Genomic DNA, 25,133 nt, shown 5'->3' with positions numbered 1-25,133 from the left:
ATCCTCCTGCAAAGCTACGAGACATGACCTAAGGCTTAAAATGCAATTTAAAATAGCTAGTCTGGGTTTGTTTTCACGTGGCTAGGAAAATGTGGCAGGGTTAAACATTCAATTTTTTTTTGGCAATGCAAATAGTTCTGTGTCTAGTGAAACATTAAATAGACAAATAAGAAACAGTCACCAAAATGAATAACAACAGTTTGTCTAATACCAGTAAGTTTTTATCAAAATATGTTATGTTAAGTAAGACTTAAGACTCAGCAAGATACTGATGTTCACTCAAGTCACTTTTTTATTCCCCATCTCAGTGCTGTTGAAGTACCATCTTGGTCGCAACCTTCCCAATAATTTAATCAGAAAACTGTTTGGTATTTTTTTTCTGCACAGCCTTCTCTCTTCACTTTTTCTATTCTCTCCTCACAGCCAATTTTCTCCATGGATAAACTTCACCCTAACTGGGAAAAACAGTAAAACCTAAAATATCCAATGAGGGAATTCAGCTCAGCTTGTATAGAGTCATCCATGCTAGGATAATACTTTTTTATTTTATTTTTTTCCAGTTTCCATTGCCAAGAGGGTTGATACAGTAACCTTTCTTGACATCTCTTGGCTATCCCAGTTAAAAAACAAATCAGGCTTTCAAACACAGAAAACATAAAATCAAAAGTGAACAATCTGAAAATACCTGAAATATTTAAAAAGCTTCCTTAAAAATCCTGTATCACCTTAATATGTATAACTAAGAAGACAATAAGCAGAAAAAGCAGCATTAACATTTAATATCTGCAAACACCACATAGTTTTGCAGCACTACTGGCCTCCATCAGCAGCTGTGCCTTGAGTTTTAGTGGCTGTTATCCTTCAGCTTCTCTCACATTTGCATTAGATATTTTTGTACTCCCAGCACCCACAAAATTTACACCTGGTCAATCTCAGCGCTCCAGGAAAATACTGTTATCAACATAAGTCATATGTAAGGACAATCACATATAAATAAAAGATGAACCTTAATCAACTTTGGTGTAAATATTTTTACAGTTCAGGAGAATCTATGAACATTTCCAGTTTCAAGAAGTATGCGTGAAAAAAAAAAAAAATTTAAAAAGTTTCACTAACTTCTCTCTCAAGGGGGCCAATGATGATCAAAATGTTAGGAATGAGTTTTGAACCTTTTCCTCCTGCTTTATCCCCATAAAAAGTAGCTGCAAGTAAAGTGTGTCTGTACATGCTTATTCAAATCTGTTACAGAACAGATCCTCAAAGTTGTCCCACTTTTGTCTACAGTTTTTATCAGAAGATGTTTTATAGAAAATTTCCTGGAGGACCAATCTGTTAGAGCCAGCACATCATAATTATTAACTTTTTCCCAGTCAGGTCATCTGTGCTTCTGCAACAAATCTAATAACCCCTCCAGGGAGCCTGAAAATTCACTAAGATGAACTACAACAGGGCCAAGATTGAAACACATTGGAGGCAACAACACGGTGAATCTCCCACAATTTGTTTCTTCCCAAAGGATGAATTACTGCAGTATCACAATAGGAAACTTAACTAGCAACAGTCTTGATTTTATTTCACACAGGCTCTTAGCAAGTAATAAACACAGAAAGCCTATGAATTGTAAAGAAAAAATTGCTCTTGGAAATAAAAATTAATAAAAGACATCTGACAGCTAATAACTGTTATAAAATATTAATATGTTTACCTAGATCATAAGTTTGATCAGAAGAGAACTGTATATTTTGCAATGAGCTGCCTGGCTCCTCAACTATCCAAAGGCTTCTACCATGCCTTGAACTGGTCAGATGTATAGTTTTACAATTACCATGAATAATATGTGGATTCTGCTGAATTTTTGAAGCCAATTTCTAAGCCTCCCTTTATGCTTTGTGGGTTGAAAAGAAGAATATCTCCTTCCCTCCAGACAGCCTGGCTAAATCAACCTTGTCTTACCATTAAGCTTGAACACGAAGAAGACACCAGCCTGCCAGGTGCTGAGCAGAGCTGTCATCCTCATTTGATCAGCTTTGTCACCAGCTCATATTTTCCCTATCAGGTTAGTGGAACCTTCTCTTGAATGACAGAGTGCATGGACATGTTGTAATTTTGAATATAACATGAAATTACCTAGAAATTTTTCCTACTGATTACTAAGTTGTATCTTCGACATACACTCCTTTATCATATTTCCATTATCTCTGTGTGCAAGGTTCCTTCTGCTTGGGAGGCTTCAGTTTGCCCTCTCTAGCTCCTTGCACAATTCCCAGTTTTGCAACAGATTCCTTCAATAATTTCCCATAATGTCTGCAAAATCTCCCTTCTTCACTCATACACAGCCTGGATTTCTTCACAGGTTCTAGTTCTTGTCTGAAGCTAGGTGTTCTTCCTTGCTTTGTTGTCTTCTGTAACTGTCTGCTACTCTTGTTTATTCCCCAGCACAACAAACATATTAATTTGTGCCTTTCTTCCCTCTCTTAGGTCACATTTTCTGTCTGTTCATGAATGTTACCTTTGAACAACTATGGTACTTATTGAGACATTTGCCATCCAGTGATGTCTCAGCTGGTATCTTCAATGCTTCAGGTGGTGTCTGTCATGCTTCAGTTCTTTGTCACAGTATCACAGTATGCTAGAGATCGACTTCTCCACGTCTTCCAAATCTGAAGTCCAGAATCATTTCCAGTTGCAACTCAAACTCTCACTTTTTCTCCTCCATTAACTATAGCATATAATATACTGTCCTTATACAGCTTCCAGCTCAAGGATCACAGGCACTGAGCTTCAGTAACTTCCATTCCCTGAATAAATATATTTCCCTTGTTGCTATCAACCTACATGCTGTTACCTTTTCTTCCTTTCATTACCTTAAAAGAACATGTCAAACCTTTCCTAAGTTTTCTGACTGCCCTTCTCTGGACCCACTCCAAAAGGTCCATGTCCTTCCTGTGCTGAGTACTCCAGCTCTGGACATAGTACGCCAGGCGGCGGTCTGATGAGAGTGGAGTAGAGAGGCAGAATCACCTCCCTCGACCTGGTGGCCATGCTTCTTTTGCTGCAGCCCAGGATACTGTTGGCTTTCTGGGCTGCAAATGCACATTGTTGGCTCATGTCAAACTTTTCATTCACCAGTATCCTCAAGGCTGCTCTCTATCACTTCATTTCCCAGCCTTTGTTGATAGCAGGGGGATGCCAAGACCCAGGTGTGGAACCTTATGCTTGGCCTTGCTGAAACTCATGAGGTTCACATGACACTTCTCAAGCTTGTCCAGGTCCCTCTGAATGACATCCTGTCCCTCAGGTGTGTTACCTACAACACTCAGCTTGGTGTCAACTGCAAATTCACTGAGGGTGCACTTGATTCCACTGTCTATATCCCACTATACCAATGCATATTAGTACTGGTCCCAATGCAGACTCCTGAGGGACTCTGCTCATCAATGATCTCCATCCAGACATTGAGTCATTGACCACCTCTCTCTGGATGTGACCATCCAGGCAATTTCTTAGCCACCAAACAGTCTATCCATCAAATCCACCTCCCTACAATTATGAGAAAAGGATGTTTAACTTGCATGTTGTTCGTAAGCCATATTTATTCATTCACATGGGAGAAAAATGCAACATAATCTGACATTAAGCCTTAGCAAAGTTAGCTGAAATTTATCCTATGGCTTGGTTGGAGCCAGATGATCGACTTCATCTCACCTTCTGTGTGGTGAAAACCTGGTGTTAAGGACCAAACCCCACTGAAATTCATTATTCTGGTAAAGAAAAGCCGTTTCAAGTATAATTGCAAGATGGAAAGAATGTTAATCTTGTCCTTTCTAACAAATATTTTCAGGACAAGCACAAGTGGTAGAAAAATGGCTCAAAGTCCATGGGACACACCAAAAGCTTCCTGCACTGCAAGTCTTTTTCTTTGTTAGATCATGGCTCTTCTAGTGTCTACATCAGAAAAGGCTGCACAAAATCCATTGCTGCAAAGCATGTCTACATAAATCTGCAAGAAACAGCTATACTACTATTTTTTGTATTTTTGTGCCTGTAATGGCCTTCTTATTTCACAAGGAAATCAAAAAGCAAGGCAACATCGACATCATGAAAGTTTGGTAATGAAAGACCCATCACTTACTACTGTTTGGCTTTCCTCATGGTATTTTCACCTCCTACTGCTTCATCCCTCTAGCATTGTAATACATGTTTTTTGAATTTCAGGTATGATTTTAGGCAACCATTTCATCTTTTCATGCTTAAGCAATGTCCCATCTCAAACCCGACTTTTCTAGAGCTTGCTTGGTGGCCTGGCTCATCACTATCAGGAAAGTTTCCTCTATTATTACACTCAAAACCCTTCAGCAAATTGTTCAACCCTACAATTGTTCATATGGCCAAATCCAGAGACGAGTCTTCCATCTCTCTTAGAAATAATTTGCTGTGATGCCAAAGTGTGACTCTTACAGTTCAAGTGTTAACTAGATGGGAGTACAGCAGCTGTATTAGTAGTGTGGTTTTCAGGTGTTCTGTGGAACAATTTTTTGATGCCTTGGGAATACTTTTACATTGAAGCCAGAAGAGTTACCCTGATAACAAGATAATGCCAACAGGTAATATTAAGCCCTACTGTCAGACTAAAATTCTCCAGTTTCTCAGAGAAACAGATTGACAGTTAAGAAAAGATATTTTCCTATAACTTGTTCTTTGAAATGGCAACATCAATTTTCCTGAAAAGTTTTTGATCAAGACACACAGTGAGCATAAATATGTTTGCATCAGTAGGCACATCTGATTAAGTAAAGAGCTTATATTGTAATAAAAAATATTAGGCAACCTTAATGACATGCATCCTTCTGTGCAGAACTCCTGTAAGTAAAGCTGACTTCCTATGCCACCTTGCATAGTGTGAAAATTTACTATGACCAAATGCTGCAATATTCTGTGTATCTGGATCTAAAGAAATGCTTTATTTTCTCATTAACAGAACAGCATCTTCATAATATTCCAAATTTACACAAGTCTTAGTAGATTTTCTCCATATTAAAATTAGCTTCTACAGTTATTCACATGCCTATAAAATAATATCCTAAGAGAAAAGCTATGACAAGAAAGTCAGAACCAGTCAGGACATAGGACAACCTTTCTTGAACTATAGAGTGTTATAAATAGCATTGCTTTTCTTGCACTATAAATAGAATTCTTATAAATAGTGTTTCTCTGCTACTAATTGAAGCATCACTAGAATCTCTGGTACAGACTAACTACAGCTTCATCAGTTTAAATTTGCCTTGTAATTCCTTACTATTTCAAGGACATTATATACTGAAAAACAGGCACAAGGGAAGAAAAGAAGGTCTGTAAAATGATCAGGAATGATTGACTCTGCAATTACTAGTTAATTGCTTACAGTGCAAGACCAAAATAGCTCTTAGAGTGTTCAGAAAAAAAATTTGCATTAATTACTTGTTGCTTTGTATTTACTTGAATTAATGCTTGCTAAATTATCTAATTACGTCAATTCTTCTTCTCAGGTTGATAAGGGATGGTGGGACTTTAATCTACCACCTTGCTTGTCTATGTGAAAAGAAGCCACTCATCTGACAGTGCTGAAGTTCACCATCTGTTTTCAATGGACAGACCATATTTTTTTTTTATTTATCATACACAAACGTAACAGGAGACCTCAGATTTTTTAAGTGTTATTCCCCAGTTCAACCATTACAAAAGACTAGATTTCCAGAAATGCAGGACTGTAAGATAACTGTATATAAACCACTTGCAGCTTAGCAGGATTGAGTGTATGTAGATCACCCTGCAAGATACTTGAGCACAGAATCATATATCCCATCAGAATATAAGGGCTTAGTAGGTAACTCCTAACCCAGCATGTGACCTTTGACACTGCTGTGTGTCAGGGAGGAGTTCAAGGACAGAGAAACCATTTGTGATATTTGCCTCGGTACTATCCTACATCTCTCTGAAAGTTCCTAGCCCAGAGTACGTCCTATGTATTTGAAAAAAAACCAGTGGATTTCCTTTCCTTTCGAACACCTGAAAACTTTTCTTATTTTTCTATGGCTCTGTGAGTGATCCCCATGTGAAGAGAAACCTCCTTTTAGCTTTCACCTCCCTCCTGCAGGTTTCTTTGGGTTCTTGCACCAGCAGAAGCAAAGAAAAGTTAATTCCCATTCAATCTACCCGCACCTCATGGTTTCACAGATCTATACTGCATGGATTTCTGTGGAAGATTTGTTTGCATCTTTTGATGGTCTATGCCAGTGCTTCACTGCCTCACAACTAGAAAACCATCCCAAGAGTTCAGTTGAATTTTCATTGTAATGCTATTTTTGTTTTAATCCCATTCCCAACAAATGTAGAGAACAGTTAAATTTGCAGCACTGTTTTCTGGGGACCCCATGCATTTCTTTTCTAGATTAATCCCCTCAAATTATTTTAAATTCTCTACGCATTATTTTACTCTCCTGATCTCTTCTATCTCCTTTGAGCCACACAGCTTCAAGCAGGGCTACATCCTTTGGACAAAGGCTCTCCATCCTAACATAGACTAGAATAACAACACCTTGCTCTAACATTTGCCAGAAGCTTGATGACTTTCATGACATTTTGATGACCAAAACCGCAATCTGTGTTCAAGCATAACGCCTGGATCCATTTCCACAGTAATGCTATCTCCCCATTTATTTCCATTTCTTCTTTCTGCACTTCTTAACTGTTTGCATTTGTCACTACTGAGTTTTACCTTCTTGATTTAGGAGGACCTTTCCTCTGCTTCAGCAAGGACACATATATATACTGTGACTGCATAACTCAAAATTAAATGGAGAAAATGATCAAAGGCTCTACTTAAAAACTGTGAAAGGTGAGAACTGGAGATACTCCCCACTCAAAAGCATGAAAATTATGTACTTACTCTCTGTCTATGACCAGACAAGTTACCGCTTCAGCTGCAATGACATTGGCTGTTCTGACATCCTCCCTGAAAGGAAAAATACATTTCTTAAATGAACTGTATTATTTTCATGACAATCTTTATTTTTCCAAACATATTGAATTCTTAAAGCACTTCAGGAATAAATTTCTTGGTTCCAAAGCTTTTCCCCTGTATCTATTTGACGTTCATCATCCATAAAGGCCTCCAAAACGCAAAAGCTAAAAACCATGCACGAGCAGAAAAAAAGAAACAGGTTCCCCTTGTAAATAAGACATTCAGCTATGCATCCGTCCATGCTTATCATCTGTTTTAGTCAAAGCCTCATTTCTTATCATGCACATTTGTGCACAGAAACAGTTTTATCAAAATATCCATAGACTTATTTACGAACATTTAGTCTTCTGCTTATGTCCTTCTCTCCAAAAATCCCACATAATATCTCAGTGCTGGAACATGAAGCATCTAATTAAGAAGGATGTCAGCTCTGCTATTCAGAGTAGGTACAATGTATACGACTTGCATTTGCCATATGAGCATGGTGGAGGCTGGAACTGTGCTTGTGAAAGGGGCCTGATTAGTAAAGAACTTTTGAAAGTTCTCAACATTAAAACACCGTGCTTGTTATTTTCACCAGCTTTCCAGAAATTAAAAATGTTGCACTTAGATTTTTTTCTTTATCTCCATTATCAAATGCTTTGTATTCTCCCTCTTCCTGACCCACTGAGAATTTAGCTGTGGCCAGCCCAAGCTATACAATGTGAAGTTAATTCATTTTAATCAGAGTGATTCAGTGTTTCATCAGGGTTTAAAAGATGCTGTTACATTAGCTGCATTGACCAAACAAACATATATGATTCAAAGTTGCTGTTTTATTCAGATTCACTCCAAACCTTTCCACGTATGAAATGTAAGTGGATTACAGGCAAAAGAGATCCACCTCTTTTAAGCACACCTAATTAATTTAGGCGGGAAAACCAATGTACATTAACACTGAAGCAGAAAATGAGATTTAAAAATGCTGTTAGAAATAGCATTTCCCCTGTTTAAAGACTGGAGATGTTAAAGCAGTAATATAGCAAAAAAAAAAAAAAAAAAAAAGGGGGTGGTACATGTGCACTCATACAGGAATATGCACTCTCCCCTTAAGGTAGTCATTCATTGACTTTAATTAATTATTGACTTTAATTATTTTTGAGCTATCTTTAATATCCTTATAATAAAGCAAGCAGAAATACACACAAATAATATTCAAGCCTACATTTAAATGATGCCTTCTAGTCTATTTTCAATTAAAATAAGTGTGTATTAGTACTAATTTACCCATACTGATAAACAAAGTTATGGTAATTAAAGCAAGTAGAAAGATAGCTAAGTAGCAGAAAACAATTATATCTATTAACTTCTAAAACTTCGGTAAAAATAGAGAGGGTAAGGAATGATAATATCTAATATCCTATTATGTTGCTGTAGTGAACTTCTGCCAGTACATTAATACACTAAAATGAGTATGCAAACTTTAGTTGTTCAATAATTCCAGATAAAACTTAACAATTTATTCCATTATCTCAGATACCTTTCTGTCACAAAAAGCCAGTTTATAACTTTACAGTTGCAGATTATAGACATGATTACAATTAGTATATTATAGTTATATGATTACAGACAGGTAAAATACAGCTATTGGTTGCTTCAGTTCAAACATTTTAAATAAATGTTAATATTAGGGATTAAAATGTACAAGTAACTGTTAAGGTTTCCACTACCTTGTATTTAATGCATACTTTTAATCAGCATGAAATAAATGCAGAATGAAGGCACTTTCCTAAAAGGCATTTCGCTTCACACAAACACCCGAACCAGAGGAACAACAGGGTTTTTGTAAGGCAGGAAGTCACGAGATTGTGAGGTTTCCTTGTGTTATGTTAGAAATAACTGATAAATCAGGGAAAAAAAACCCACATTTTTTAAAAAAATGGATGATTAAATGGCTCACATATGAAGTGTTAAGGAAAGGAATCTCTATGTTTGGGTATCTCCAAAGCCATCCTTCACATCCTTGCCTACAAACACCACTCTTTCCACTTATGCAGGAGCCTCATTCCACAAATATTGAATGGAGACCAATGGGGGAAAACAGCTTTATGTTTCCACAATCGAAATTGATTGTAGTGGGTTTAAAAACCTCAAATGCTCTTGTATTAGTGGATGCTCACCAATCAGGGTGCAAGCAGGATTAAAAATCTCATAAAGTTTCTAAAAACAGAAGAGAAAAAAACCCAATGTATTTTCAGCTCTATATAAATGTTAAACCTTTATGCGCATCAGATGTGAAATACAATACACACTCAGACTTCCAAACACTGCCAACACATCACATAGGCATAAAAATGACAAACATACCTAGGGCCATGGCACTGATCTACAAATTAACCTCAGACACCTTCATGCAAAACAAATTGTCAGTCTGCGTTCTGAAAGGTAATATTTCAACAGGCGTCCACCCAGCTACAGCATTTAGCATTAAATGCAACAAGTAATTACTATAAGTTCAAAAGCGCACAGCATTAAACTCAAAAGTAACTATGCAAAGTGCATGAAATTAAATGCAACGAGTAATTACTAGGAATGCATGGCATTAAATGCAAAAGTAATTATTGGAAGCACATGGCATTAAATGCAAAAGTAATTATTAGAAATGGACACCATCAAATGCCACAAGTAAATATGTGAAAGCCTTGCTTGCAAGCACTGACTCGGACACTTTCTGGACTTCATCGCAGGAGTACTCATCGCTGCTCCCCGAGAAACAGCACTCTTCATCAGAGGAATTGCCTTCACTCTCTGAAAACTCCATCACTACTGTTTGCCTCCACCATTTCCCCATGGGAATATGCCTGCTTCCTTCCAACAGCTACTATATTTTGTCCTTCAGGAGAGCTGGGGTTATTTTACAGCCCCTTCAGCTTCAGACTTTGGGACCTGGTGAAAGGTCACAGCTGCTGCGGGGGCTTTCTAGGATGCATCATCAGGAAATACAAGCAGAGGGTATTTCGGAACCACAGATTGATATGCAGATGCACAGAAGTGGGCACAGCTCCTGCCCTGAGCACATGCCAAAAACTGTGACAGGAGACCTTGTGCTTCTGTGCTTCAACTCCTTAATCCATAGCAGAATTAGATGTCAACATTCCTAAAGCTCTACCAAAGCGTGTTATCACATCACTGTAAACATGAGTACACTATTTAAGAGATAAAATGCATACATTTTTTTTCTTCCTATAATTTGTAGCCCAGTTCAGCACTTACAACTCAGGAAGTTTCAATAATTTTGCTTCTGATAAACTGCCAACAACTTACTTCAAGCACAATAATTTTTTAACCATTTCCAGGAACTTTTCTGATAAAAATATACTGATGACATGATTTACAAAGCTGTGTTGGAAAATGTGAATACGAAAGATATAAGACAGCTTTAATCAGAGATAAGGTCATATGTCAGCCTCTGTTCCCTGATTTTACATTAGGCTGCAAAAATGAGTCTTAGATTTAAAAATCTTTGAGATGATTCCTATCTTTTTACTTTTTTACCCTCCTTTATAGATTAACTCCATCAAAGTCCTGCTCCAACACTGGCTCTCATAGCTCCTACCACACCTAGTCCCTTAAAGATGCCTATATGATTTGTCAAATAAATAAAAACTACATTTGGATGACGTAATTTAACAATATACCATTATATTTGATTGAAGACTTGCATCAGGGACACAACTGGTCCAGCCTTGGAATGATTTCTGTCAGGATTTTGGGATTGTTCTCCCCAGATGCAGCCTCCCAGCACAAAATAGTATTTATTATGCGGCGGGAGTACCCTGCTGCTGGAAGTATCACATTTACAGCCAAGCCTTTTCTGCTCGCCTCCTGATGGGCATTTTGTCAGTCAAAATTGATTTCAAGCTAAAATACAGTAGAGACATTTTTAGGTCTATAGGTAGGCAAACACTAGCTTAGAGCTAGGGCTGTTTTTTCAGAAGATTGCCAAATTTGGGTACCACTCCTTCAGAATAAATAGATAAATAAACATAATTTTTATCTCCCATGATAAAAAGTCATGGTGTAATCAGAAATACCCAAGAAAATCATATGGGGAAGTAGAGATGCTGGGTTTTGAGCCACTGCTACATTCAAGTTAATAACTGATTTTTCCCTTTTTTTTAACCCTTTGCTTATTTCTGACATGCCTTGTTCTTAACACTTCAAATCAACCTTATTAAAAGATTCTGTACAAGGTCAAGTGTACTGTGCTGGAAAGTGGTAAAATGCATTAAAGAACTTGAATATCAGCAAATTAGGAACCTCCAAATAGTCTTCCTACAGCAAGTTTTTAAAACCCGCAAGGGAAGACCTACTCTTTTTTTTTCCATCTTTTCTTTGAAAACCCTCATTAACACTATTCTCAAGTTTAAATTATCTAAATACTCATTTCCAGAAGTCCCATGGGACTTGAGCTTTCTCCCATAGGCCTCTCCCAGGAAGCAGCAGCTTCTGCAGAGCAACTAGCAAGGATCAGACACTGACCCGCCTACACTTGGTGACTGGTTGAGGTCCTTCAGTTACTTTGAGAAAGAAAAATGGGCTGTAGTCACAATTTTTAGGGAAAGAAAGAAAAAAAACCAACAATCCTAAATATAATTTGGGATACTGCTGCAGCCAATAGCCCTTTGAGAGTCTACAGGCCCATTTAGATAGGATGCCCATCGCTCTTCCCAAGAAACACAGTCTGATCAAGACAATTGTCGCCTGTAGGAAGTTTTATCTGAAATGTTAGGACAATCCCTGTAAATGATGTGATCACCTAACACACATGGAATTTTAAGGTACCTTCAATTGGTAGAATTGGTGCCACTCTACACCCTCTTTCCTACATTTTCTTGGTCGCCATCACTGAAGTCAAGTCAATGCAGACCTACAGAATGGTGATAAAGTCCATCATGATTGATGGTGTAAGCCATGGTCTGTATCAGTTACCTGAATCTATTGACTGATTTCAGTAGGGTAAAAAGACCCCTTGTAGACTGGTGTTTGGCTTTACAATGATTCAGCTTTCTGACAACACAATATCCATTTGCAATTGGTTTTGGCTATAAAAATACATTACTGGAATTAGTAAACACAGTCTGGTCTTCTAAAATAAAATCTTAATGTGAACCTAATAAAATGTACAACTTAAAAAAGCTGCACTTGAAAAGAGTCATGCTGTACAATAAAAGCCGTGAAAATCCCCACAGGCATTAAAATCACGCCTCTGTAAAGGGAATGAAATAAGGTAGGAAAGAGAAACTGCTTTAAGGTACCCCAATTTGAAAGCATTTATCAAAATGTGCACACTACCACCTGCGCTTCTCTGCAATTTAGGCTATATGGCTACTGGGAAAAGGAAACATTTCTTATAAAAAAATTACAGTTCATTCAGAGAAAATGGTTTAAATATCCTATTTTACAGTTTTTGAATTCAACATAAGCAAACCATACAACTGTCCAAATAGGCTAGAAAATGTACTGACTCTTTTTAATAATTTATGTCTTGTGAACATATCATTAGCACTTACTGTTGTTAAAATACAATTATACTGCCAGTGGCTCCATTTAAGTCCTGGCAAGGACTGCACAACAGGATTTTACAAAAAACCAGCCCTTTCTAATAACTTATTTTCATATTTAAGAAGTTAAGGACTCAGAGATGGTGAACGGATCCTGACCCTGTTGTTAAAAATGTTCTGCTCCATCCTTACCATAGTGACACTTTTAAATATAAATGAAACTCCCAACACCTGCTGCTAAGATTATGACAATTTTTAACTCAAAATTCTCCCAAGAAGTCACAATGTGCTGGGATCATTTCAGGATGCTGTGTGAAGTCTGGCAATTATTTTCTGCTTCATGTTAATGATAGATGTTATTTCATGAAAAGGTGGAGGGAGATGGAGCCTCCAGGCTCCATGAAGCCTGGAGGGCTTCCATGTCCTTTCAGTTTCATGAATATCAAAAATCAAGTCCATTTTACATAAAATGCAATTTATTTTGGTACTAATGCAAATGCCCTAATTTTAAAAAAATATATATAATTTTTGCAGTCATCATATGCAGAAACAGATGCTATTACAAATATTGCACTGGACTGTGACTGCTCCTTTGTCTGCCTTGCCACTGCCTATAGCCTAGCCTTGAACATGTCATTTCATATCTGACTCCTATATAAGTATACACTTCTGCATGTAGGAACATTTCTTGCATTTCACTATATCGCTATATTTCACTGTCTGATTCCTACATTACAATGAGAAAACTGTTTTTTCTCACTTTGTGTTCTCCTGGGTCTACAGACAGAAGAAACAACATTGAGATGACTACTGCTATTTTTATTGGAGTAGAGATCTGACATAGTGATGCTGCTGAATTAACAGGTGTTACATCAGAATACCTATGCTGAAATCAATAAATGCAACGTAGATAAATCTTGACAAAAAATAGCATTAATTAAATCAGAAGCACTATGACAAGCTCTATCATATATGACAATATCAGACCCATTCCCGCCACTTGAAAGTAAATGGGGAGATACAGAGGGTATTGATAACACAGAGACCTCTTGTTGCATATTTAAAAGTTGGTGTAAAATCAGGCCCTGCTCTCCACCTTCACATTTATATACATAATCATAAGCTGACAGTGATTCAGGAAACCTAGAGGGGGTTATGTCAGCTGCAAACTATTCTGAGAAGAGTACATACCCCTCCTGATCTGAAAGAAAAAAGGTCTTGCTATCACTTGATTACCATGAAGCTGGTGAAATCTGATGATACCTGCTCTTCTGACAGTCAGCACGAGGATTTTCCCCTTGCTGTGAGGCATAATCAGGTTCTTCTGCTAACTCCTGGCTGCAAGGTAATTGTGGTTGCAACAGTATAAAAGGGTTATGAACCACACGGGTAACAGCATAAAGGCAGTGTTCTGCACTTTCTGTTTATTCTCACTATATTTAATCCATAATTGATAATTGCAAACTACTCAGAAAAAAACCCTATAGCCTCTGCCACAACTAATTTAACACGCAAGCACTCTGAGTGGTTTCTAACTTGCCATTATTTATAAAAACAGCCAGATTAAAATCAAATCCAACTGTGATCTGACAGTTAAAAGTAATACGATACACATATTATACGTGAACAATACCAGTACTGTTCTTACACAACAGCATTCTAAACCACATGCAAAGGATCACAGTTAAATCTCAGAAGCAGCAAAGGTATATGACAATATGTGAAAACCTATTTTATAGGTGAGTAAACAAATGCACAAGGAGTTTGAGCAAGGTGCATTAGATTGTACAGGCAGCAATTAGCCTCAGCACTACCAGAACTGGTAGCTGGCTTCTCTTCAAGAATTAATGAGACCACATCAGCTTGGCCTAATGTCTTTACTGTGTTGGAGTGTTCAAAAAGCCACATGCATGTGATTGCTGCAGAGCTAGGGATCAGGTTATCCCTTAACTGCGCCACTCAGATACCATGCCAGCCTTACTATCTGTAACCACTATATTTATATTCCAAACCCTACATTAACACAGAGAATCTTTGGCCAGATTAGTGGAAACAACTGCATCCAAAGCAGCTGCTTACAGGTTGAGTTCTGTACATAGCCAGATTCTTTTTTTTCTCCTTTCAGGTATTTCTATGACTGTTATGTTTTTTTCTTTCTTGGGTTTGTGCATAAGAGTACTGGGACAAATACCCTTTGCATTGCTGAAGTGATGAGCAATGTATTTGTCTATTGAAACCATATCTCATCGCAAGAATGTCTGGCGTATGCAAAAATGACAAAAGGCTTTTTCAGTTAAGAACATTTCTTTAGACTTTATTGTGAATTCATGTTTTGGGTTTTTTTTTTTAAGAATAACTATATTTTAAACAATGCTCTTGTTAAATTCCTAAGTACTGCAAAGAGTAGAAAGGGAGTTGTAATGAGATTATGGCTCCTCCTTAACAGATGTCAGCAGCAGGATCTAGACACTAAGCCATGGGAGATATTTTTTCAACACCACTTGTTAGCTGACACTACCAGCCTCCACCACCAAGCTTCCTGGGCACCAAATTCCCACTCCCATATATTTCAGGTCAGTTCAATCTCATGTAATGCATGTGGTGTGCATCATATTCTTATCTACCTCTTCCCATGGCCAATGCTTTGACTGTGTCATTGGATTTGAGTGCCCTCACCCTGGTGACCATGCCCATCTTAACTTCCTCCCCATGTCACTGACTCCTCCAGATCCACCCATCTCTTCTTCACTTCTGCAGGCCAAATTCACTGCATCTTTCTGTTATCCCACAAGTGATTTTACTTTCTTCCATTCTACCCAATAGCTGTCACTGATATCAAGGGCTGCATTTTATATTCATAAAATAAGGGGTTCGCCATTACCTAGAGTGTGCCAACACGCTTTAATTACCCTGAGCAGCCTCACTGGGACCTTCACCCAGCACCTTCTGCCAATAGTCCAGGAGTCCCATTTCATCTCCATGTGGTGCCATATACAACTTTGTGTTCAAGTCCAGACAGATAATGCCTGCTGTGGTTCCCTTGTCCAAAAATAGAGTTCTCCTGCACAGACACAACATGTAGCATTTTCCTTCAAGCCTTTGCAACAAATTTGGAGGGAAAGGATAACTAAAGATTATATAACATTGCATTTTCCATCTGGTAGCCAATATATGGCCCCATGTTTCTGATGTCTCTTGTTCTTCCCACTTATGATGGCATGCATGACTTGAAGATTCACATGTCCAGTTTCAGCAACTAGATTGACCTGAGCTTGAGGATGGAGATAATCAGGTCCCTGTAAGTCTGAATCTACTTTCTTTTAAAAGATTTGTTTACCCTTTGTTTGTAATAATTTCTATGCCGTCACCTTCATCTTGACTTACAGTTACAGCATGGCCAGTTATAACAACCACCTCTCCTCCAGTGCCTACTCTTCATTTAGTAAAAAAAAAAAAAACAAAAACAAAATCAAAACCCAATGTTTTATTTGATAAAACCAAATAAGAATCTCAGAGTTACTAGGTATGATCTCACTTAATTCACAACACAGTTAAACGAAGAAAGCAAAAACTGGTTTTGCTTGTAGGAGCAGAATGAACCAGAGGAGCTCCAGAGGTCCCTTCTGATCCAAGTAGCTCTATGATGAGGGCAAGATATACAGTATTTTGGAAAACATCAATTTAAGTATTATTCAAAACATCTGGTTTACAGTTTTTAAAGACTTAAATAAAATTAAATAAATTAAATTAAATAAATTAAATTAGAAAAGACAAATTTACAAGTACCAAAATAACCACTAACACCTTACTGAAAACAGAGCTTAAACTTGAAAAATAACCCTGACCTTCTACCAATAAGGATTATTGGTCTTAAAACAATACATCACACACATAGGGCGTGACATATTCCTTCTATAGGGTTTTGTAGATCTCATTTTCAAGAATGTATTTCCTTAATAAAGACAAATGAATGCAAGGAATCAGAGCAAATGCCTAAGATCCATTTCACTCCCCATAAGTTTTCTCTGTGCACCTGCTGCAGAAAAGCATCACAATGAACTCTGATAAACACATCCTTATAAGAAGGAATAATTCCTTATATGTATAATCTGAGAATACTGCAACTGTTAGAAGTATGTTTTGCTGATAAAAATGACTTACTGTTTTTTATTCAAAATACTTTTTAAGTTTTACAACTGACATGTCTAAGAGAATTACAAGCCGTGCGTGTGAGTAGCTCTTCTCTGTTGCCGTGAGAATCCTACCCGAGGAATAGAACTGACATGGAAAGAAATTAATTAGTTTCAGGCACCAGTGGGGGTAACACTTCTCTGACCTACAGGAAATTATGCTGCTGGGAGTATGATATAAGTATTAAGAGAGCAATTAGGATTGTCACCTAGCATATTCCCGGGAGAAAACTGACAGACCCTTATTCCTGGCCTCATCTCCTACTGACATTGACGTGTTGATGAATATTGCTAATGTTTTGAACAACCACAACAAAAGGTGTTCTATTGTTGGCCTCAAGAGCATGATCAGCTCTCTTGTACTGCAGAATGGCCAGTCTACTTCTGGGGGGACATATACCACCCTGACATATTGGATTTTATTGCTTTGATGGATAGTTTTATATGATTTTATGTGAGTTTTATATAATTTTATATGAGTTTTTTATGACACACAAAGATAAACACATCAATATCAAGGTGGAAGATTCAACAGCCAGCACTGGGGAATGCACAACAGAAACTAAGCAATTATTATAGCCATAATTAAAAGCCATAATGACTCTCCAAGAAACTTTCTCATTCTTTTATATCAGCCAAGCAGATATTTAAGAACAAATTCTGATGAATCCCAATATCATATTTGAATACAAGGCCATTTAACATGGGAAACAGCAGAACGACTTGCATCAGAAAGTACAGGCAGGTGCAGATTTATCCTCTGTTCTCCCCTTTCCTCACACATCCAGTTTGCATGGCAGAACTGCAGCCCTTCTCCAGCTTTTGAACCCCCTAGTCCATGTACAATTTACTGGACCATTATCAGCTTCATCTGGAACAAAACTTTCTGTACATCACAGTTCTACACAACAGCCCTAGCTCATTAAAAGGTTCTAAATAAATCAGTTAAGACAGTACTCTTTTGGTGAGGCAGCCATGCCCCTCTAAGTAGTGTATTTCTAATTAAAAACTGAATTTCAAATGATAGATGGACCTGAAATCAAATCAGAAATTCTAACACTTTGAGAGAAGACTGACTTGCCCCCAAGGACGCAACCAAGTGTTAAAATAAGTGATTTCTTACTGAATTTTAACAAGTGATTAAAAGGTTTTTAAATAATGCCGGGTTGAAGGAGAAGTAGGAGTCAAAGCTTAAATAAAATGATCAAGAACACTGAAGCAGATTGGCTTCCAACCACTTTCAATTGACGTAACATTGAACTGCATTTTTCCTAAATATATACAAAGAAAACCACATCCAGCGCTGGAAAGGGAGAAAGCTTAGGTAGGATTAGAATTTGGACATAAATCCCACTAAAATACCACTAAAATTTACAGTATCTAAAACAAAGCGCTGGGGTTTTGCTTACAGTTTGTTGTCACATAAAGTTGCTTAAAAGTCACTGCATTAGTTATAACATCTACAGAACAAAAAAAAAAAAAAAAGAAACCTCTTCATATCACCGAAACAGTACCAGAAAGATTACCTGGGCTTTCTTCCCTACAATCATTATTCAGCTCAAATGCCAGCAAACCACAGAAGAATTTTAAATCAGATGTACTTGCAATTTATGAGTATCACTTCTCATAACTCACATACGCTCTACAAAATGATTATGACCTGGATTACTTTGTAGTGTTTTACTGTATTATGGCCTATGTCATCTTCTATAACCACAAAATACAAACCCTGCACTAGTGATCCAAGAATGGGGTATCACTTTTTTTTTTTTTTTTTTTAAATCTACCTACAACTTTCTTCTTACCTGCAGCTATCAGAGCAGTGGCAAGCCCAGAAATCTTAACATAGAATCACAGAATCAGATGGGTTGGAAAAGACCTTTAAGATCATCAAGTCCAACCTTTATGCCAGAATTGCCAAGACCACCACTAAACCATGTCACTAAAGGCCTCATCTACATGGTTTCTGAACACTTCCAGGGATAGTGTTCCCACCACTGCCCTAGGCAGCCTGTTCCAATGCCCAGCTACCTTTTCAGTGAAGAATTGTTTCCTAATATCTAATCTAAGGCTCCCCTGGTGCAGCTTGAAGTCATTACCTCATGTCCTATCGCTTGTTACTTGGGAAAAGAGACTGACTCTCATGTCACTACAACTTCCTTTCAGGTAGCTGTAGAGAGCAATAGGGTCCCCCCCAGCCTTCTCTTATCCAGATTAAACAACTCCAGTTCTCTCAGCTGTTCCTCATAAGAGTTGTGCTCCAGGCCCTTCACAAGCTCTACAGAAATATGGTCTATGGCTGAATTATAGAGATGGCTTTTGAATAAAGCACTCTAAGTAGTCTGTGAAAGTCATCTGGAAATCAAGAATTAAATGTCTAAATTTTCTTGTATTAATATTCACAATATGGATCTTTCTTGTTTGGCAGTACCACCAGGTGTTCTTGGGATGTCAGTGTCTCTATGGGAAGGCAATTTATGCTCAATTAATTTTCTAAAGATGTGAAATTCTGGTGTATATGTGACATAGCAAAGTTTACATATAAATGAGTGTCTTCCCCAAGTACTAAAATTTCACATGCATATTTCAAGGAAGGATTCACAGTAGGCTAATATAAGCAAAATAAAGGCATCCCTAGGTCAACTTTTTTTTTTTTTAAATTCAAAGTAACTTTTTAAAAAGTATGTAGGTTTGGGGATTGTTTTTTTAGAGAAAAATACATTAAAACATTATATTGCTTTGTGCTTACAAGCAGTAAGTTAAACAAAATATCTGTTAATGGCTTTTATTTACTATTCTTTGAATATGCTTGCATTTGACATTGTGTTCAAACTGGGGGCTGGAGTTATTTTAAGTCGTTGGGCCATATTCTAAAATGAGCATCACAGGCTGAGCCCTGTTTCCCTTACTCCATAGCAGAAACACATACTATGTGAAAAAGAAAACCAACTGATAAGGATTCCTAGGTTCCACAGAAAAAGACTAAAGGTAAGTAACTGAGTCCCTGCAGTGTCCCTTACCCTTTTTGTAAAGCAACAGTTATAGAATCAGAATCATAGAATAGCTAGGGTTGGAAAGGACCTTAAGATCATCTAGTTCCAACCCCCCTGCCATGGGCAGGGACACTTCACACTAAACCATGTCACCCAAGGGTCTGCCCAACCTGGCCTTGAACATCACCATTGATGGAGCATTCACCACTTCCTTGGGCAGCCCATTCCAGTGCCTCACCACCCTTACAGTACATAACTTCCTCCTTATATCCAATCTAAACTTCCCCTGTTTAAGTTTTAACCCGTTACCCCTTGTCCTATCACTACAGTCCCTAACGAAGAGTCCCTCTCCAGCATCCCCTACATATGTTTGCAATGGTTCTTTTTTCCCATCCTCTTTCCACTCATTCCATCTTTTTTATCCTCTTTCAAATCTTCACCAGTTTTAGTGCACTTTTTTTTTGCTCTTCCATCCCTGGACAGAGGTAGCATGGCAAAAAAAAAAAGAGCACATTTTGCACTAAAAGGCAAAATACAAGGGACACAAGGGATCCAAAAAAGCAGCCAATCAAAATTTCTTAGCATTTTCTGGTCATACTGATTTTTCTTAAATCACCCATATTCATCATGGAATGCTTGTTAGTCTTGTAGCTGGTAGAGCATTAGGCAAAGATGCCAAATTTCACTGTATTCCACCATCCATGAGGCAGCAGTATCCATCAACAGCAGTCTGAGCTTTTGACAGGACTACAGGGGCATGTTTCCCATACTGAGATGGCAACAATTCTTAGAAATCATCCTTTGCTGATGCGAAAACCATTTCCAGTGGACTCACTCTATCAGGATCACTCAATAATATTTATATGATTTGGTACATTTTTTTTCAAAAGACAAGAAAGAGAAGAGCAAATACAGCTCTCTATAGGAATCAAAAATGTTATTTTTGTAGGTAAAATGTGGCTTAAGCATGAAATGAAAGGCTAAAGAAGAATCATGAGTGACATAATTCTGATTCTAGGATGTTAATACCTGCTTGCTTGCCATATCTATTAATGACTTAAACCAATTATTCTTATAAATTTATCCTGAATCATTGTAATGAACTAGTATCTCACTAGCAACTAATTAATAATATTCCCTATGTGAAACAACCCACAGGTATCAAATTACCAATTTTTTCATTAAGCAAAAGTGCACTAGTATCCTACCACACACAGTACATTACTATTTTAATCAGCCAGTGGATAACAAGAGTGTCTTTAAGATATATTAAATGTTGATTATCACATTCAAGGACAATTCCATTAAATCGTGGGCAAATCGGAAGAGTTCTAGAAACTAGATCCTTGCAGAACTACTTTTTATTAGGTATGAATCTACCAGCATTGATAAGATAACACCAAGCCAGAAGAAGCTGAAAGACCAAAAAATGTATACAGTGAAAGAGGAAACCATTTAATTGCATACAGATTTCCTTGAAATAAGCATGTTTCAGCTGAACAGGTGCCACATTTTAGTAAGTTCTGAACAGTATAATCTGTTTCATATGCACTGACTGCGTTTGTATATCTACACATGCATGTTTTTGTTGCTTTTCTAAGTCTTTTTACCTTTAAAAAAATGGTAACACATAAAAGTATTTTGAAAAGGAAGTAAGAAAACCACAGCAAACCACACAATTATGCAAAGATTATTTGCAGAAAAGTAATTTGCAAAGCAGCAGCAACAGAATTTGGCATAAAAAGCTACATGAAACGGTCTTTGACCCATTTTCATCATGAAGTACTCAAAAGCTGCACTTTAGCACGTTATTTATTAATTCACTAGAGAGAAACACAAGCAGGGAATAGAAAAAACCTCAAACTCTCTCAATTACTTCACTTTGGGATATATTGATATTTTATCCTCGTTAAAGAATCAAAGAATTTGGAGGAAACAAGCCCTATTATTAGTAAACCAATTAAGTTTCAAAACATGTTAATAAGCAGAATTTCATCCTGTTAAATAGCATGAATAGTGTTCAAAGTGTTCAAAGGCTAGCTAATGACAACAGATGCTCTTCTGAGTAACTTGTACAGAATTAAACAGATTAGGAATTTGGGGTTTCTGTTTAGATTTTCAGCGTTTAAATTATTGAATAAAAGGAGACCAATATAATATTTAGTTTGAATAAAATCACAGGAATTTGTTACATGCCTGATTCTTTACAGATTACTCAGGCCAAATTGTCATCAGAAGAGACCTATTGCTTGCAGGAAAAGAAAGGACCTGCTAAAGCAGAGAAAACAACAAACTCTCACACCCCCTCTTGTTCTGGCTACTACATGGAAAAGACATGCACAAAATAGCTTTTAATTTTGTAAATGAAAATTGGAAAAGCAATGCAAAATGGACAAGCCACATGATGCTTCTACAGCTGAAAACTGAAGGCATCAGCGACCATCTGTGTATGCTCTTCTGGACTTGGGGAAGAAACACATTGCTTCATAATCTGCAAAAGCAATGAAAGCTCATTTCAATTAATTTTGTGTATTTTGTTCTAGGAATGAGTGTGGGAACCTTCTTATACCTTCATTTTTTCCTTTCAAAATTGGATGAAGCTCGCATGAAGACTTAAAACCTGGAGAAGAGAAGGAAAACAGGGAGGTGGGAGAGGACAACTATATTGGATAAGAAGCAAGGGCAAGGAAGGACATGGAGAAAATAGAGGTCCTTCAGCCTTTGCTGCATATATACACCATGTATATGTGCTCAGTGTAGCCCACTCTGATTATTTGAGAAGCTGAGAAACCTGTGCCCATGACCTGCCTCTGGTTAGTCCCTGGTTAGCTCCTGCAAGAGACACTTAGGACTAGAAATGGAGAGGTGACTGAAAAAAAATTACACCACCTGCAAGTGATGAGTTATTGCCTGATTTGAGATGAGTAAACTAATGAAAGTGTGCCCTAGTTAAACCACGTCTCTTGGAGTGCATCCTTCGCCAGCAGGTACTGACTCACTGCAGATGATCCCATATAAAGCCATAAACCACCACAGATTATTTTAGGAGGGAACATTTGCAAAGAGTCAGAGCAGTAATTAGAAAAAGTCTGCAATGCTACTGGCAAATGAATTCTAGCAAAGCCTTATCAAAGCCTACAATCAAACATGCCACCTTCATTTAAAACTCTGTGCACATCAATAACCTGCCTCTTACAAACTGGGCTGCTCATTTGTGGTTGGAGTATTGTATAAGACCATGCTCCTGCTCCTCTCTGTGAAGACAAGTAACCATATTGTTCTCAAAATCTCATAAATCTCACCACATGCTTATAATAAAGGAAAGAGATAAAATACATGCAGATGACCATGACGAAATACAGATTTGATCATGTATAACATTATCTACCAAACTATGCCTACTAAGATGAATAAATATCATCCTTTGATACAGTTTTAACATTTTGCATTATCAAGTTAGATCTGTTGTTCATGAAAAACAACCTCTGAGAAAAGTGTATTTTTTTAATCCATGCTAAATCTGAAATGTAAAGGTTTGCCTACGTAGCAGACCAGTGCTGCACAGAGATAATCCAGACTTTGAACACCCTAAATGAGTTTGAGGACTGCCAAATTGTTGGCACAAGATTCTTAAGGAGACAAACCTAGCCGGCTGGATTCCCATATGGTTACTGGCACATATTTTGACTGATTCCCTGAACATGGTGGCTTGCTCATTTTTGCACAAGCAACGTTTTTCAAGTAAACATGACTGCTTTCCCCTTGTGTTTTTAGAAATGACAGGCAACTTAATCATATATATTCAAATAGTCTCTTCAGTTAGAAAAGCAAAATATTGGAACTAATGAACTAATATTGGAAAGTACAGCCATAAAGTGCACATGATTTAGAAACACTGTAGCCATTTGAGTATGCAAATATTGCCAAGAAAACTATCACCAATGTCACAGGTTAACTGAGGACTTCTGCATCTCTTGAGGAGTATCAGCAGTAGGATTTGTGAAAATTGAGGGGCTTAGCGGTCTGACACAAAGTCCAGTGGTTGACTCATCTCTATTCAAGCATTGGGTACTGATAAAATCTTGAGCCTGGATGGAAATGAAGATGCACAAATTGTGAAGTGGTCCAGTGCTTCTCCTGAGCGCTGGGAGGAACACAGTGTCACAGTGTCAGTGTCTCATCACTAAATCAAAGCTCTTGACAATTAAAATACTTCCCTTCCACATTCTCACTATTCTTAATCTGGAATCTCCACATGGGAAAAATATGTTCTACAGCCATAAAAGGAAAAAAAAAAAAAAAAAAAGCTATAAGGTTAACTACAGTACTTTATTACGAGTCTTTCGTGAACAGTTTTAAAATGATAAAATATTTTCTAAATGAGCTTGCATTCCTCTGAGATGCCCTGCTTAGAGAGGTGATATCCTTATCCATAAAACATCATTGATCAAGGACACACACCTGGGGTTAGTTTAAAAATACAAATCTTTCCTAAACTCTTTGTAGCATCAGGGTAATAAACCAACAGCACAAAAGGCTCAGTCTTTCCCAGTATACAAAAGATTTTCAGCTCTCCTAGGTAGACATATCTCTCTAAACTGCCGAATTATTAAAGTCTTTCTCCAAGTCTCTAGAAACCTGTTCAGAAAGGACACATGATGCAAGACTGAAAAATACGCATATTGGTTAACTCCTTTGATCTTGTGGACATCCCCCCCCCCCCCCCCCCCCCAAAGCCCAGGCAGATTAGACACATTCATTGCAATAAAACACTGGGCTCAATAGCTTTTTGAAGCAAATAGCTGCAATAATCCATGTTCAGTGTCAGACTGTTTGGTTTAAATGACTTCTGTTACTATTTTTTCCCCAGACTGTTTTTAAAGCAGCAGCCACATGTTGTCATTTAGGAAGTTTAGGTTCGACATGACGGAAAACTTAAGAAAAACTTACAGCAGTGCAATAGGCCAGCTGGTGACCTGCGCTCTGTCCTTGAAGATTTTCAAGATTAGGCTGGACAAGGCAAGGATGAATTTGCTCTAGCATCAAGCAGGAGGTCAGAGAAGAGACACTCAGAGCTCCCTTTCAGCTAACATTCATCTGGTTTTTGTCTACCTCCTATACATGATTCTCCCTTATCTCCATTAAATTCAACTCATTGTTAAGAACAGTGTAATAAAAATTGTGTAATAATCTGGCACTAAAAACTGCTAAAAATCATGGTATAAGCTCCAGGTCACCTGAACAACAAGAGCCAAATGCCTTTTTATGCCACCTTTCAGTTTTCCTTAAGGCAGATATAGTCAAGGAAAGCTTAAAGAGAACACTAGGAGAACTTTAGACGAGGTTTTCAGATGCAAAATAGGAGAGAAAATCACAACTAGAGTCATCTTTAAAAGCTCTACGTTAA

At 37.5% G+C, this 25,133-nt stretch overlaps 1 protein-coding gene across 2 annotated transcripts in view; it reads right to left on the bottom strand.

Annotated features, from left to right (window-relative positions):
- The window catches only part of PRKG1 (protein kinase cGMP-dependent 1), a gene marked incomplete at both ends in the record, with an annotated part of 504,682 nt that overhangs the window by 70,594 nt on the left and 408,955 nt on the right, over nucleotides 1-25,133 (bottom strand). For both annotated transcript variants that reach the window (XM_080620728.1, XM_080620727.1), the window contains one exon: nucleotides 6,926-6,991. In XM_080620728.1, the coding sequence (XP_080476854.1) occupies nucleotides 6,926-6,991 (66 nt within the window). The remainder of the gene's footprint in view (nucleotides 1-6,925; nucleotides 6,992-25,133) is intronic.

Source organism: Psittacula echo (genome assembly GCF_963264785.1).
Source record: "Psittacula echo genome assembly, chromosome: 6".
Classification (NCBI taxonomy): domain Eukaryota; kingdom Metazoa; phylum Chordata; class Aves; order Psittaciformes; family Psittacidae; genus Psittacula; species Psittacula echo.
The sequence above is the reverse complement of the archived record's forward strand: the minus strand, read 5'-3'. Positions and strand labels throughout refer to the sequence as shown.